This window comes from Elgaria multicarinata, chromosome 10 (genome assembly GCF_023053635.1).
Source record: "Elgaria multicarinata webbii isolate HBS135686 ecotype San Diego chromosome 10, rElgMul1.1.pri, whole genome shotgun sequence".
NCBI lineage: Eukaryota > Metazoa > Chordata > Lepidosauria > Squamata > Anguidae > Elgaria > Elgaria multicarinata.
Genome location: NC_086180.1, coordinates 77124878 through 77142010, shown reverse-complemented (window position 1 = coordinate 77142010; position 17133 = coordinate 77124878). Strand labels below are relative to the sequence as shown.

The 17133-nt window shown below is 42.6% G+C and overlaps 1 protein-coding gene across 3 annotated transcripts in view; it reads left to right on the top strand.

Annotated features, from left to right (window-relative positions):
• FNIP2 (folliculin interacting protein 2) overlaps positions 1–17133 on the top strand; it is a 64256-nt gene that overhangs the window by 24656 nt on the left and 22467 nt on the right. For 2 of the 3 annotated variants that reach the window (XM_063135428.1, XM_063135427.1), the window contains exons 2-11: positions 3263–3389; positions 6514–6636; positions 8635–8735; positions 8831–8902; positions 11666–11766; positions 11891–11980; positions 14613–14684; positions 15467–15587; positions 15707–15908; positions 16936–17024. In XM_063135428.1, coding sequence (XP_062991498.1) covers positions 3263–3389; positions 6514–6636; positions 8635–8735; positions 8831–8902; positions 11666–11766; positions 11891–11980; positions 14613–14684; positions 15467–15587; positions 15707–15908; positions 16936–17024 — 1098 coding nt within the window. The remainder of the gene's footprint in view (positions 1–3262; positions 3390–6513; positions 6637–8634; positions 8736–8830; positions 8903–11665; positions 11767–11890; positions 11981–14612; positions 14685–15466; positions 15588–15706; positions 15909–16935; positions 17025–17133) is intronic. The other variant, XM_063135429.1, reaches the window with a different exon arrangement.

Below are 17133 nucleotides of genomic sequence, written 5' to 3'. Positions count from 1 at the left end.
CCTACACCTTCAAGCACTTTTGGTAGAGAACCAATGTGGTCTTGGCCAAAAGCCTGTTATACAACAGGATAAACTAAAAATATCCAATAATATGTGTACATCTATCCAACTGGGCTGGGCTAGGGCTGAAGTGCATTGATACTCCGAGGAGTTCTGTGTTTACCTTAGAGAAATACATTGCTCTAGGTTGGAGGACCTCTTTCGAGCAGCCTTTTCAATTTCCTTCATGTAGTCTAAAGTTGATTCTCAATAGTGCAGGATGGCATTGTCATGATATTGTTACATAAACATGCTCTAATAGCAGAGTGACTGCAGGGTGACGTAGAAAAGAATAATTTTCTTTTTGAGATGAAATTCAACTAGGTAGCCAGGTGTCCTACTTTACAGAGGACCGTCCTCTATTTGAAGGTGTTCTCTGTTTGAAGGGCTATCCAGTCCAAGTGGAGTTTAAAGATAAAGAATCAGGATCAGTTAGTACCGGGACAACAGACTGAGCGATAACACAAGCTGCCGGCTCCCAGTCTTCTCTGCTATGGGGAGATGTACTGTATTTCTGTTTAATTTATAGGAATTATTTTACTTTTGCATTTATACATGCACATTAGCGTATGCAATTTCTATGTAAATCAGTACCGTCCTTTGTCGTCTTCTTTGGCAATGTGAATGTGGCCATGCCGAATGCAACAACTGGCACATTGTTTTAACTTGGTTTATGGATTAATTTGTTTTTAGCTGTGTATATTTACTGTTTTATACTGTATGCTTTTATCTGTATGCCGCCCTGAGATCTTATTGATATAGGGCGGGATATAAATGTTTTAAATAAATAGATAAATAAATAAAACTGACCATTTGGCAAACAGAGAAAAGTACTAATTTGTCTGAACTCAAAATGAAATCCAGAGTTCTACCTAAAAATGCCTAACAGTGTATTCTCTGCCTGCTTTTCAACTGCTTTTAGAAGGTGCATCTTTATTTATTTATTACATTCATATGCCACCTTTTTTCCTGCAAGGAACCCAAGGCGGCATACAAAATCCTCCTCCTCTCCATTTTATCCTCACAACAACCACGCTGTGAGGTGGGTTGGGCTGAGAGTCTCTGACTGCACCAAAGTCACCCCAGTGGGTTTCCACGGCCGAGTGGGGACTAGAACCCGGATCTCCCGACTCCCAGTCCGACACTCTAGCCACTACACCACACTGGCTCTCTTTTAGAACACTGCATCAGTTTAGCATGCTTACCCGGCCCTCACAATAGTGAGCTCTGCATTATCAGGATCCCAGTCATGTGAGCTGTATAAACACGTTCGGCTGAACACATTTACAACCCCCTGTGGAGACCTTCATGCTCAACATCCCCACTCTCCCTATACGTGATGCAGGCGGAACTTGCACAGGGCTCAGGTGTCATTACTGCTCCATATTTGGGCCACTTCACATTTGCATAGACCCTGTAGCACGGGTCCCCAACCGTTGTGGGCCCATGGATACATTTGGAATGTTGGAAGGGCACTGTAAGTGCCACCACAAAATGGTGTGCTTAGGGATGTGCTGAGTGGCAAAAGTTGCCCAATCCTAATATACTGCAACAAAACATCCATTTCACAGAAGGCGAACTGGGGGAGGTTAAAAGACAAGTAACTTGCCCAAGAAATGTGGCAGAAGGAGAAGTGGTTGCTCAGTGCAAAACAATCCTTTTTACCCACGTATTTCTGCTGCAGCACAACAGCCATTTTGTAGAAAGGAAGTCCATTTAATTTCCCCTGCAAATCATTCCCCCTTCAGTAAATTTACTTGCCATTAATTACTCATCCAGATTATCCCAAATAAAGGCTCAGTTTCAGACAGCACGTTAACGGTGGTTTTAGAATTCCACAGTGGAGTTTTTACACCACTGTTGAGAAATGTGTTGTCTGGCGGGAAGACTCCATGCAACAATGGAGGGTTTTTTTTGGAAAACACTCCATGCAGAATATCCTCACTGTGCAGAGGAGAGTTCCTGCACAACCATTGAGTATTGCGTGGCGGTCTCTGTGCAGTTTTCCGTTGCGTTGACTTTTCCCACTGGCTACAGAGTTTATTTATTTATTTATTTATTTATTACATTTTTATACCGCCCAATTGCCGAAGCTCTCTGGGCGGTTCACAAAAATTAAAACCATCATAAAACAGCCAACAAGGTAAAAACACAAATACAAAATACAATATAAAAAGCACAACCAGGATAAAACCATGCAGCAAAATTGATATAAGGTTAAAATACAGAGTTAAAACAGTATAATTTAAATTTAAGTTAAAATTAAGTGTTAAAATACTGAGTGAATAAAAAGGTTTCCTGGCAAGAGTGACAAAAGGAGCAAGTGCCACTGTAGGAGAGACTCCAGGATTGTTTCCCCCCCCCCCCCCAGCGATGGCTGATACCATTGGGAGGACTGGGGGAGGAGACAGGGCGGAGGAACTGTCAATCAAGTACTGCCTTGACTTTTACTCAACTCCACGGTAGTCCCCAGTCATGCAACGGTGGAGTTAGAACATGTTGTGTGGGTAATATACCCCCTAAAAACTCAACTGTTGAGTGGAGTTTTCACCCTGCATTGACTAATGTGTTGGCTGAACTGCGCCATAGTCTTCAAAGCCCAAATGGTGCTCCTGCCCACTGCTCAGGACAGCACTGCTTAGAAAGCCTTGTTACACCATTCAGACACCAATTACTGTGTAAATTTGTCCCCGCCACATACTATATGTGAGTAAATGCCACTGAATTCTGTTTTTAAAAAAATCCAGTGTGGCTGTTCTACATTACAATGCAAATACACATGTATATGTCACTCCTATACTTACACAGAATTCTTTCTTCGTCTGGAAAGAACATAAACACAAAAGAAGAGCCTTGCTGAATCAGACCAAAGGCCTAACTAGTTCTTCATCTTAACACCTGCTCTAGTAGCCCACTGCACCCACGGGGTGATCTACCATCAGCTGCCCTGTGGGAGGTGCTCCAGGAGAGGGAGGGAGATGAGGATAACACCAGACATCTGCTCCTGTTCTACCTGGACTCTCCCCACTCCCAAGTCCCACCAACTGCCCTCTGGGAAGGATCCTGATGATGTTTTGCTAGGGAGTGTTGGGAGTTGCAGCCCCAACTTGGGGGAAGGCTGAATTGTGCCATTCCGATCAAAGCTGAATGAATAAAGGACTGCTGTCCTCACTGATAAAGCTGCATAACTCTTTGTTATTCCTCCTGTGTTTACAATTCACAGCTGGTCTTGTTCGGGGTTTGACCTACACGAAATTCGCTTGATAGTGTATCAAGATTGTGAGAGGCGGGGCAGGCAGGTCTTATTTGACTCGACAGCGGTCCACAAGAGTGATGAGACAAGGACTCAGGTATGATTTTTGTTTGTTTCCAAGCTATAGATTCAGCACCTTCTTTTCCTAGTTTGTCTTCCTCTAGACATAGGGTTCGTCTACACCAAGCAGGATATCCACTATAAAAGCGGTGTATAAAAGGCAGGAGCCACGCTACTGCTTTATAGCGGTATTGAAGTGCACTGACAACTGTTGGGGCCCATGATACATGCCATATACCACTTTCATACAGCTTTCATAGTGCTATATCCTGCTTGGTGTAGACGTGTCAGTGGGCCCCAACAGTTGTCAGTGCACTTCAGTACCACTATAAAGCAGTCGTGTAGATCCCGCAGTGCACTTCAATACCACTATAAAGCTGTAGTGTGGCTGCTGCCTTTTATATTCCGCTTTCATACCACTTTCATAGTGGAATATCCTGCTTGGTGTAGATGAGCCCATAGAGTTAGTGGTCTTTGACAGCCAAACGACATATTAAGCTTCTCTTACCTTTTACTCTTGTATAAGCATGTGTGGCCCTGATCCCGATCGGGACGACGTTGCTCCAAGAGGGGATCTGTTTCCCCCCACAAATTCCCCCTCCTTGCGGGAGGGGAGTGTTAAAAAAGAAGAAATGTCTCCATTGGTTCCAGTGGATCCCTCTTTCCTTTTTTAAAAGCCAAAGGTAGGGGGGTTAGTTGGAAAAAATGGTTGGGGAGGGACGTTTTAGCTTTCTCTTACCAGAGTGCTGTGGACTGAATGCAAATCAAAGCTGTGGGTGCTTACACGAGTGTAAATAGTAAGAAAAGCTTGACCTATACGCTGCATGATAGTTATACTGTGTCGTTTGGATGTGAGAGACAAAGCAAGCCTATAGGCAGGCTTATACAAAATCAACACTGCAACAAAAGTCCATTTTGACTGCTGTTTATATACAAGTCTCAAGTCCAGTGGTTGAATTATTCTACGTGACTTGGCTGCATTTCCATTATACTTGTCCCTTTGCTAGGCATTTTTCTCTGAACTGATTTCATGCTGTTTGAAAAGAGCCTTTGGAGCAATACAAGTTGACCTTCATTAAACCCTTTTTTATACAAATAATATTTTGCAACATTATCCTTGGTTCTGCCCCTGCCTTCGGCTTGTTTTTTCGCTCCCTGTTTATTTGGAAGCCTGTGCTAACTGCTTGCACGTGAAACCATGGTTGCTCCTACAGAGCGGCTAACAAAATCTGTTTGTGGCTTTTCCTGTGGTTGGCCCAGAGGCAAGCACCTCCACACATACACCCCACCCTCACCTCCTTCTCAGTAGCTTGTGTCAAGCGCATGACAACATCTGACGCTTCTGTTCTTTTCCTAATGATGGTCACATTGGGGATTAGAGAAGCAACTCCTACATAAATGTAATGTGAAGCAAGATCTCCGCAAAAGGAATGTAAATAGGTTGTAAAATGTGAAAGGGCCTGTGTGCTTCATGGGACAGATAAGGAACGGGGGAGAGGGAGGGAGAAGAGAGATTCCTTTTCTACTTATGCCTGATCAGTTGCTTTTTGCCACTAAAGTTACTGGCTGGCTGCCTCATTATTATCCCAATTTTCATTCCAAGGAATGCAGAGTGGTGTTCATGAGTTTGGGCCTCCCTCCCTACTCCCCAGATTTATATTGCCACAACCACACTGTGTGTTAGGTTAGGCTGAGAAAGTGACCAGTTGTCTATTTCTGCAATAGATGTAGGGCCCATTCAGTTGTTCTGTGCCTGAATAGGGAAAACATGTGTCAAGAGGGAGCACTCCAGCCCTGCCGCTCTCCTTCACTGCATCCATCACCCTTTATTCATGGAGAGTGGCTGTCTGAGACCTCCTCTGTCTGCCAAGGCTCCCCACATAAGCCAGAATGCGGCTTCCTCTTGTTGCATGATTGCCCTATTCAGGTCCAGAACACCTGAATAGGGCAGTAGTTGGTGGTAATTATGAAAGAAGAAACGGCAAAATACTATTTTGTTTTTATTTATTTTTCCCTTTTTAAATCCTAGGCTGTTCTCTGCATTCCCAGTCTATATCTTTTGGACACAATTAGACTGTTTTTGTGTCTAATAGTGATGTTACTTCATGGAGACAGATTTATGGATTTTTAAAAACTTTCATTATGTTTCCTAGCCCATCAGAACACTGGACAGTGAATGTTTGGGGTCCGGTTATAAACCTCTCTTCCTGAGGTTTTTCTTAGCTTGCACTAGTAGTAATTATGGCCTTCTGCATTCTACTGGTGCCACTGTAAGCTCCTGATGTTGTTGCTCAGTGAACCACATTTCTCATTGCTGGACTGATTTTCAAAACTGAATTATGTTTAGTCTTTGTAATTCTTTATATGGTTCACTGCAGCAGACATGCTTACAGATGCATGTTGGGTCTAAGTGTCATTTTCTATTGGGCCATCTCTAATGCTTTAGAAGAGGAAGCGTTTGAACCCTGCACATCCCAGAGGTCAGAGTAAAACTAAAATGTTTTATGAGCGTATGCATATTGAAAAGCATAATAGCCTGTGTTGCTCTTTCCAAGGCCTAATTTCGCATTTTACTTTATGTCTGCATAAAACTTCTTAGGTCATCCAGCCCACAGGAGGGGTCCAGTTTGAGGGCAATCTGGCCCAAGGATCAAAAAAGCCCCCCGTTACAAATAGTTGCTTCCCCCCCTACATTGTGCTAACAGACTGGGGGGGGGGGGAGCTGGGCACATGAGTTGAACAACCAGGAAAACACGAGAGAGATGGAGCAATTTGTAAATAATCCAAAGGTCTAAGATTTGTTTGAAGAAACCATTTTCAAACGCTCACAGAGTTAGTCCTGAGAACTTGGGATTAGTTAGTAAATAGAAAATAGGAAAGGTTTAGCATCTGTTTGCAACGAAAGTTCTTAGTTTCTTTGAGGAGGTTGAAACCACTAAGGACCAGTTCATATACTGTTTTCCCGAGTGATTTGACAATGATAAAAAGTGCAAGCGATCTATTTTAACATGGAGGTGGTGCTCTCTGCTGGGATGCATTTTATCCACCCCTCCACCAAAAAAAATTGCATTGTGGCCTTCAGTAAAATGCTGCTAAGATTACAGGTTCACCTAGAAATTGCGGGGGTTCTGCATTGCCATTAACTTTATTTCATCCTACAGGATGCCTCTGGAAAGGCATGTGGAAAGTGCTGCCAAGCAAGCAGTGGGTCCAGTACAACTTCTCCCCATAGCCCTTCAATGGGCAGCAGACCAAATGTCAAGGAAGACATCCCAAAGTATCAGGTAACCAGAACCTGCCAAGTGGAATCTGTATGCACATCTGAGTCACATGAACTAAAAGCCAACTTTTATATTGAATTCCTATCACTGAAAAGGAAATTGTTCAGTTTTCACTAGAGCTACTATCTGAGGTGTGTGGGAGCATCAAGCGCTTAGTGCAGGAGTGGGCAACTTTGCAGGGTCCACATACCTCCCAGCTTTTGCTGAAGTAGCTGTGCCACTGGAATCCCAACAATTCTCCTGAGAATCACACTCCCCAAAGAGCTGTTTGGTGGTCTATTGGAAGACCCTTTCTGCTAGGGTTAGGTCAGTGGTGGTGGTAGGGACCAGGGGAAGATTGCAGAAATGTCCATGGTGGGCCATGTATTGCTCACCCCTGGCATAGTGCATGTTAATTCTGAATTTCAGTATTTTATAGTGTTGTACAGTGGTGGCCAAAATTGTGGACGCTTTTTGAAATTTTCATGTTTTGCCACTTTGCATGCTTATAGAAAATGTCCTGTGTCACGAAATTCAAATGTTTATATATCAGTTGAAAGACCTGATTCACGCAACACAACAATCCTACTTCTTTTCCTGGGTGACCAATCAACTCTTTTCTTTGGTGCCATTGCTCTGTTTATGATGTACGTACGCACACTTTTAATTTGAGAAAAATACTTCAGATATTCACACAATCTCCAATTGCGCTTCAGTTACAGAATAAACAGCAAAACTGACTTTCCCCAACTTGAAACATTTTATTTATTTATTTATTTATTACATTTTATACTGCCCAATAGCCGAAGCTCTCTGGGCGGTTCACAAAAATTAAAACCATAATAAAACAACCAACAGGTTAAAAACACAATTACAAGATACAGTATAAAAAGCATGATGTATCGCAGCTACTGCCATGTGATTGGTCCCCAGAACAAGGACTGTGATTGGCCAGTAGGGTTTGTAATTCCAATCCGCTTCTTCACTCAATCACACCTGTGTTTGTTTTTAGACTAAAGTAAGCATAACATATACTGCAGATATTTGCATTCCGTTTTTTGTATTGAATTCAGCATTAAATTATCTTTCACTTGATATATAGACATTTGAATTTCATGAAACAGAACATTTTCTATAAGCAGGCAAAGGTGCAAAATATGAAAATTTCAAAAAGTGTTCACACTTTTGGCCACCACTGTATACATCAACTTCTTTCAAGCTACAGTTGCTACGGGATTTCTTGCTTCCCATGTTCTCTTCAAGTTGTAACACTTAAGTGGTGTTTCGGTAACCCTTGAAAAACATTCTGATGCTTTGTATACAATAGATAAGAGCCATTCCCATTGCCATCTCTTTGAAGCTGCTGTTCATGTTCAGTGCTGCCATTGTGCATAGCAACATGATGTGGCAATGCGACAGGAGTAGAGCTTGCTGCTGACAGTGGGTAAAAAAAGCCTTGGGATTTGTTCAAGCTCCTCTCAAAGGCTGTGATATGGGGATCACCAAAGCTTGGTGTCTGCTGCTGCTGCTTGGATAATAATAATAATAATAATAATAATAATAATAATAATAATAATAATAATAATAGCAGCAGCAGCAGCAGCAGCAGCAGCAACGGCTTTACATGGCATTTTTAAACTTTTAAAGCTTTATATTATGTTCTGATTTGCTGTATTTTATGATTTTAATTGTGAACTGTCCAGATAATTTTAGCTATTGGGCAGTATAAAAATGTCAAACATTAAATAAATAAATTAAATAATACTAGCAATGGTAATAATAGCAATAGTAAACATATAGCTCTTTAGTGTCTTGAAAAGACTTGAGATACATTATCCTTAAAACTATCTTTTAAGCTAGGTAAGTACAACTCCCATACCGTAGAGGGGAGGGAGGGGGAGATTGGTTCACCAGCTAAGGAGTTCATGGCAAGAGGTGAAATTTGAAATTCTGCACCTAGAAGCAAAATATGGCTAATTTTGTGAAAATAACTCAGCACATTGGTAACTTTCTTCCCTATAGTACACCAGGCCAGCTTCTGATGTTAATATGTTGGGAGAGATGATGTTCGGTTCAGTAGCGATGAGTTACAAAGGCTCTACACTGAAAATCCACTATATACGGTGAGCCACTGTTTCCAGCTCCTTGTTGTCCTGTCAAAAGTGTGGAATTGCTATTGGAACTGCTGAATCACCGCTACTGTTGTTTATCCTTCCAGCTGTCCTCCGCAGCTCATGATGAGTAAAGTATTCTCTGCCAGAGTAGGTAGCTTCTGTGGAAGTACAAATAGGTAAGACCGCCTTCCTTTTCTGTTTTATTTTGAGTTCTTCAGGGTTTTCCTCCCACTTAAACTCAGTTGTTCACTTTTAAAAATAGTAATAATCCTGCCTTAGTAAGATTAAAGAGGAGTGATTTTCTCTAGATAAGGCACAAGCATCAACCCTCGCTTTCAGGAGGAGGCAATAACCTGTGGATCTAGACTGACATTAAAGCCTTCTCATGTGGTTAGAATTGTGTGATGGGAGAGCTGAACCACTGGTCTGGTTCAGACAACACGCTAAACCGTGCTGCTTCACCACAAAATAGTTAACGGAATGCATTGCATTCCATTAACCATTTTGTGGTTAAGCAGCACAGTTTAGCGTGTTGTCTGAACCAGGCCACTAGCAGGTCTCATCCCCTTTGGCCCCATTCAGAAGATACCTTAAACCACAGCTTTAACCATGGTGGTTAAGCTGTGCTCAGAAGACACTTTAAACCACGGCCTTAACCACAGTGGATAAGGCTGTTTGCCTTTTTCACTGTGGTTAAGGCCGTGGTTTAAAGTGTCTTCTGAGCACAGCTTAACCACCATGGTTAAAGCTGTGGTTTAAGGTATCTTCTGAATGGGGCCAAAGGGGATGAGACCTGCTAGTGGCCTGGTCTTCTGAACACAGCCCTGCTTTCTGGCTTAACCATCATGGTTAAAACCGTGTTTTAAGGTGCCTTCTGAATGGGGCCTGTGTCATGGCCAAGAGGGCTGTAGTCAGAGCACACTGCAGCATCAGATTCTGAATTGTGTAGAAAGCCTACATAAGTACAGCAGGCTCACTTTTGCAGACCTTCGCTGTGCAACATGCAGAGAAGAGCTGGTGACGATGGAACCAATAAGCACATCCCTGCACTCCCTCCATTGTGTTAGGTCTTTAACACCCATACAGGGCTTGTGCGACCTGTGTAGTATCGCCTAAGGGTCACGACTACAGCTGCAGTCAGTGCATAGGGAAGACGAGCGGGATATGGCCCGGTTTGTTCCTGCTCTTTCTGTTCTACTCCTGCCCTTCCTTTAAAGGAGCACTGCAATCTTGTTTGCAAAGGCAGGTTTCTAGAGGCCTGTCCGCTGAACAAGGCCACTGATCCCAGGAGTGCGCTTGTTGGTATAGCAGTGCAAAGTGATGGCAACAGCTTTCTGCCCTGTTGCTTGCGGAAGGCTATATTTTTGGGTTGGGATATGTGAACAATAAAAGGTCAGCTTTCTCTTAAGCACATAACTGCTTTCTTATCTCATGTTTAGTTTCACATGGATGAGTCAAGATATGAACCCAGTTTGCACTGGGGGGGGGGTGTTGAGAAGATGAGAAGGAGCAAGAGTGTGTGCTGGTTCCTGCTGCCCGCTCACTCCCGTGGGTTTAACAATGGGGTCAAACTAGGGATGTCTGTCACCAGGAAATCTGGCCCTTGTTGGGCTCGTCGGGGTTCTGCAGCACATCCAATTTGGCTTGCATTGGCGAGCTGAGCCGTGGGTTGTCCCTGAATTCCAGAGACATGTAACATATTTTCCCCCATCTCAGCTGTAATTTGCACAAAAGCCAAAAAAGAGAAGGAACCCCCAAGAAGGAAGCCAAAAAAACCAAAGCAAAGGGGTGAAAATGAAGATGTGGTTTATTAAAAATAATTACCATCACGTTTCGGACTCTAAGGTCCTTCCTCAGGGTAGTTCAAACAAAAGTGAGACAACAGTTCTGATATGGACCCACGGTCTCCTTTGCTTTGCTGACACTGTGGGTCCATATCAGAACTGATGTCTCACTTTTGTTTGAACTACCCTGAGGAAGGACCTTTGAGTCCGAAACGTGTTGGTAATTATTTTTAATAAATCACATCTTCGTAATTTGCACAAACACAGATTAGACAGATTTCCGCTCTCAGTTGTAATCCACGCAGATTGCACCCATAATTTACGCAAATTCAAAACAAACCAACCCGAATACGCTAGCTGGCCCAACTCGCAGCAGACTGCATTGGGCCAGTTGGCAGAAGATGAACCAAAGTATGAGGGGCTGAGCTGGTCACAGCTTGTTACGTTCCACCCTATCCCCCCAACTAACTTCCTCCGACAACCCTAGTTCAAACTCTGGCTTGTTCATCCCCCAATAATCTAGGGTTCTGGGTTTGGACATAGAATCATAGAATAGTTGAGTTGGAAGGGGCCTATAAGGCCATCAAGTCCAACCCCCTGCTCAATGCAGGAATCTACATCACGATAAGCAACCCAAGGACACAGTGTCCCTTGGTTGTTTATTATGGTGGGACCGGGCAGGTGCACGGGAACCAGTATGTGCATTCGCTCGCAATTGTCTTCTCAACAACCCATGGTTTAAGTCCTACAGCTCCAAGCACGGTTGGCTTTAGAAAACTAGTTCTGATTAAACTTGCACAGGATTGCGCCCATGTTCTCAAAAAGTGAAACATTTAAGTTTGGATAGGAAACTTCTGTGTGCATGGGCATTAAAACACTTAGAAATTTAATGTTGTTACTTAGGTTTTTACTTTTTACTTTTTTTAGCCTGATTGCAGTTATTATTATTAGTTCTGTCTTGTTTGGGGGAAATTGATGCTGTTTTCTGAAAATCACTAATAGTTACTACATCTACATTGATATAAATGCTTGCTTTCTATATGAATGTTGATAATTTGTAATCTAGCCAATTAGGACGGGAGCAGGGAGTACTGAGTTGCAACTTAAATTTCGATTCTTCTTGACACCTCTCTTGGATGGATGTTTCTTTTCAAGCTTGCAAGGTAGTTTTGAATACATCAATCAAGATACCAGTTTAGCAAGGTTGAACCCTAATCCCAGCAGTTTGGGTCCCTGTCATAATGGAAGCAGCCTAGGTAAATATATCCAGCTATTTCAACTTGTGTGTTTGCATGGGCCACATCTTTTAGTCTGTTTTTCTTTTACATTGCTGTTTAATCTGATTTTTGTTCTGTATGTTTCCCATGTTGGTCTGTTTAGGTGTATTACAGGTGTGCAGCAACAAACTGTTGCATGGTGTGCCTGACGCGGGCCGCCTCCGGCTAATCCGGAGTGCTTCTTTCTTTGGAGGTTTGTGTGGAATGTCGAGCACAATGTGATGCACCCAGATGCATATGTTTAGCTTCCTATGAAATCTCTTGGCATGGGGGTCAATAACTGCTCTCTGCAAATGGAATGGGCTAATATGATGTTGATTCTCATTCTGCTGATCTCTTTTTTTGTGCATCCTAAAATACTGAGCTGCATTAACTGCACCCTCTTTTCCTTGTAGCATCCTCAGTCACGTGTTTCTACTAGTAGCACTTTTTTAGTGCAACATTTATTCACGGATAACTGTGCCCTTCCCGTCTTGAGAGGAGTTGTTTTTCCAGATTAATATTTTGCTGGTGTGCTGGAGTGTGTTTTTTCTTACTCTCTGGGAAATGATTTTTCCCTCCTCCCCTCAAATGCTAATGTAGCCAAAATGTTTCCGGACATGCTGAAGTCAGTTTTATACTTGAAGTGATCACCTTTTGGAAGTGGGTAAATTACAGTCTGATCAAGGGAATGTGAGTTAATCTTACACGGGTCACAAATCTTGCATGTGCTCTAATCAAGTGATCTCCTTTGCTTAATGTTGGCTTACACTAATCTAAATTTTTACCTTCATATATGGAGTTACAACTTGCAGTCGGACTAGCATTGGTGAAAGATCTGGGAGCCATATGGTGTTTGTCATCTGGGTGAGTTGTCATTTTACAACAGGTAAAATGACAAGTTAGATCCAGAGGTTCTCCTCTGCAAACAGAAAGCATTCTCTCCTCATGGAAGGATTGCTTTTGTTCACAAGAGAAGCGAGGCCAACGTTTATACCATAATAAGTGTTAGTCTTTTAAGAAGTGGCTCAAGACTTTTTCAAATCCAAAGTTGTTCTTCCATTTTGTAACACCTATAGAAACTATTTATTAGAACACTGCCACGTGAACTGTTGCGCAAGCATATGCAGAAAAGCACGAATGGCTATTTTTCTTCCACTCAGTGTTCCAACCTGACAATGCTACCAGACTAATTAAACTCAGACGGGGAGTTTTCAAACGAAAGATCTGTATTGATAAGCTTTCAGAATCTAGTACATTGTAAAACAAACTTGCAGAGTACTAAGCCTGTCACTTAGTTCATGCAAAATCAATGTGTCTGATTATCTCCCCTTCACTGTAGCAGGAAAAAAAAGAAAAAAAGGTGAGACTTCTGCTGAATGATGAGTCTTTACAGCTGAGCTGTTTCAATGTGTGTGTTCATTCGCTGCTTGGTGTATGTGTTTAAGAGTGGCCATTTAAGAGAGGTAGTACAGACTCAGTTGCTCTTGGTTTTTAAAAGTCAGGATACCCCCACACAAACTCTGCTCAGTGCTTGTGTCTCAAATTCTTTCTGCCTAAGTGTCACATTGCAATATGTGACCAAAAATAATTTAAAAAAAAACCCCAGAAGCACACATAAATTGCAGTTTTTGAAAACATGTGGCAAAAGGCGACTCTGATGTCTTCCCACAGGGCCTCTGCTTTCTTGCTGCATAATGAAACATACAGAAAGCCCAAAATATACACACGTTGAAAGCTGTTGACATTTGTTGTTGTGCTTGGATGTATCTAATGGAGAGGGAAGCATTACTGGAAAATTGGGTTCTCACTCTCTTAATGACCATTAAATGAAAATAAAATCCGGAGGGTACAATCTGCCGTTGTAGTTTGCAGTGCAATTTGTACAGCTTGGAAGACCAGGTAACTCCCATAATTCACAGTTGCAATCAGTTGGGAATTAACCTTGTAACTCCCATAATTCCCAGTTGCAGTCCAACACAATCAACCTTGTAACTCCCATAATTCCCAGTTGCAGTCCAACACAATCAACCTTGTAACTCCCATAATTCCCAGTTGCAGTCAATTGGGAATCAACCTTGTAACTCCCATAATTCCCAGTTGCAGTCCAACACAATCAGCCTTGTAACTCCCATAATTCCCAGTTGCAGTCCAACACAATCAACCTTGTAACTCCCATAATTCCCAGTTGCAGTCAACTGGGAATCAACCTTGTAACTCTCATAATTCCCAGTTGCAGTCCAACACAAAGAACCTTGTAACTCCCATAATTCTCAGTTGCAGCCCAACACAACTGGAGGGAACCAGGTTGGGAAGGCTGAATTGGGCCACTTGTTGAAGGTGACTAGTAGATATCACTGCATGGGGCCTGCCATTGCTGCATAAGAGCTTGAGAGCACATAGTGGAGTGCAGCAGTGTGTTCTGCGTCGAAATATACACTCTTGCATTTGTGCTCTCTCTCTTTGCATCTCCCAAGGCGGGACCAAGTGCTGAAACGAACTGACTTACCACATATAGTACTGTGCTACAGGGAGGAAGAGGACCCTGGTGCAAGGGTTTTGGCCTTTAATCATTTGCAGATAAAAGGTCTGGCTAAAACAACACTATGGAATACTTAAAGGCACTGCGGTACCCTTCTGAGTAACTTTCTCTTCTTACCATTGTGGTTTTTCATTATTTACTCCTGTATATTTTTGCTCTTTAAAATAAATCAACCTGAATGATTATGCTGGAGCTTTTAAAAACTGCACTCCTGAATCCAAACTGCTGCTGTGAAGCTGGGCTTTGAAAACAAATGATAAATAGGACACCTGTTTAATCTTCAGCATTTTTTTTTTTAACGCAGCACACAGCACACCCGTTGACATGCCCAGCAGAGGGCAGAATGAAGATAGCGATAGCGGCATCGCTCGATCAGGTATCTATCTAATGGTTCCTTTGTGTTTTTTCCTGCTGGGCTGGCAAAAGGTGGTAAAATTTATCTTAGTAAAATGTGATTCCACAAATTCAGACTTGATTTCACTTGGAATTGGAATACACCTTCTATGAATCCTTATATTGTATTTAGAAATGAGAGTGTTTGCTCACTAGTTTGTCTAGGATTTTAAAAAATAGGACAACTGGACTCTTTACAACCATTTGCACTATTACCTGTCTCACAAAACACATTGTTTGTACTTCTTTCTCATCCGACTTTGTCTTGTTTAGGTTTTGTTGGTTTTTAACTTAGATTGTAAGCCTCTTGAGCCATGCCACTGTACTGCACAGTGGCTAACTGTGGAAAGGCTCCAACGGTGTCCGAATGCTAGAGCTATTGATATGACACTAGTGGAAACCAACCCTTGTGCAATGTCAATAGCACTGGGTAGCGCAACGGATTGGTTGGGGAACCTCTTGTGCTAGCCAGCACCGCTGATGTTATATAAGCATTATTTTCCACAAGCGCAATGTCAATAATGCAAGCACCTGGGCACTGTTGGATCCTTCCACATCTGTTTATAAGCATTATTTTCCATAAGCGCAATGTGTTTCATTATTGTAACGGCTTTTAAGAGAAACTGTCAGTCTCTTTTTCCCTACTCCCCCCAAAATAAGATAACTTTCGCAGATGTGGGGGTGCAAACCCCCATGAGACCAGAGGAAATCGGTATTGAAGTGACACCATGGAAAACATTGGCATTTTTTCTGCTTGCTTGCCAGCCTCTTTGAGCAGTCTTTTGATGACTCCAGTGCCGTCTCCAAGTTCCTCTTCAAGCAGCTGCCAGCGCCGTTGGATACGAAGTCAGAGAACAAGTTTGGAAAATGGCATTATTCCTAGGTGGTAGGTTTCATAGGCATTTACCGCCTTGGAATGCAATTGTGTAGGTATCAACACATTTCTTGAAGGTTGCTGTGACTTTAGCACACGTATAGCCGACCTGCATCGTCCTTCACTTGCAGGTCAACCGAAGAAACGTTCAGCATGGCGGATGAAAGTTGTGGCCTTAATCCTGCCCTGATTCGAAGGAAGAAAATTGCCATCAGCATCCTTTTCACCCTCCCGGAGAAGGAAGAGGCCCAGAGGGATTTCCAGGATTTCTTCTTCTCCCACTTCCCCTTATTTGAATCACATATGAGCAAGCTGAAAAGTGCAATTGAAATGGTAGGGCAGTGGAATAAATTTGCGCTATCACAAAACGTTATTGTTATGTGTTAACAGAGATATGATAATTACCACTAGTGTGACAGATTGGGATGAGAAATGGTATGTTAGGCAAGTGCTCAAGTAGTTTGGGAACTGAGGCTCCCTTTACAAGTATTGCTCATGTGTTGTATCAGTGGGGGAGCAGACTGACACTGGTCCAGATTTTGCACACGCCCAGGCTTTCTCTACTCCCTGGCGGCGGTGCGTACAGTGCAAATGTCTGAAGCAGAGAAGCCTTTGAAAGTGTGTATGCAAAACTTTCCAGGCAATCTGGAACCCTGCATGATGAGACTTCTAGATCATGTGTGGACAACTGTTCATGCCTACAACTGTACATGCAATCGAGCTGCAGAGATCTACGCTGTATGTGTTGATGCTATGTGGGGTGACAAGCTGAAGTGTGCGATGATGGCTTGTCTAGTTTGCATCATTCTGCTCACACCTTGCTAGAACACATGACTGATACTTTTTAAGGGGGGTTGAATCAGCTTTTAACTGTGGATCTCCTTCTTGAAGTTGCAAAGTCTTCTCCTTGGGACCACAGTCGTTCCAAGTATGAAAATAGATTTGCTTTAACTTGAAGGTCTTAGAAGATGAGCCTTGTGTAGCAAATGGTGTTTGAAAGCTGCTCTGAAGGAGGAACTGAACGGAGCATTTATGGATCAGCTTTGCTCCTCAGACACATAGTGTCTTTTCCCTCCCAGTCCAACTTGTTTAAATTCCTCTTTATAGGATTCCCTGAAATATGTGTAGAAACCGGGGAAGGATCTTCCATAAGAGTTTCAGGCATTATAGCTTCCTGACGCTCCTACCACTTTAGAGGCATTCTCTGTGTAGCTCATTACCAGATGTAGGATGATGGAAGGAGCTGGCTTCCGAGTTTAGTTCCAGCACTTGACTTTTTCCAAGCTTTTTCAGTAAACCTTTTGAAAACATCACCTTTAGTCTTTCTTTTTAAACCCATTGTGATTACCTTTTCTCCAAGGCGATGGTCTCCTGTAGAAAAATAGCAGAAACTAGCCAAAGAGTGCAAGTTTACATCAGCCGTGTTATGGATGCCCTGGATGAATTTAGGTAAGTTACTGTTGTATGGAATTTTACAGGGACAAGCAAGCAATTGTTTCATATTTGTCTTATCATTTTAGGTCCTCTAATGCATTTTAGCTTTGGCCCCACTGTGCTA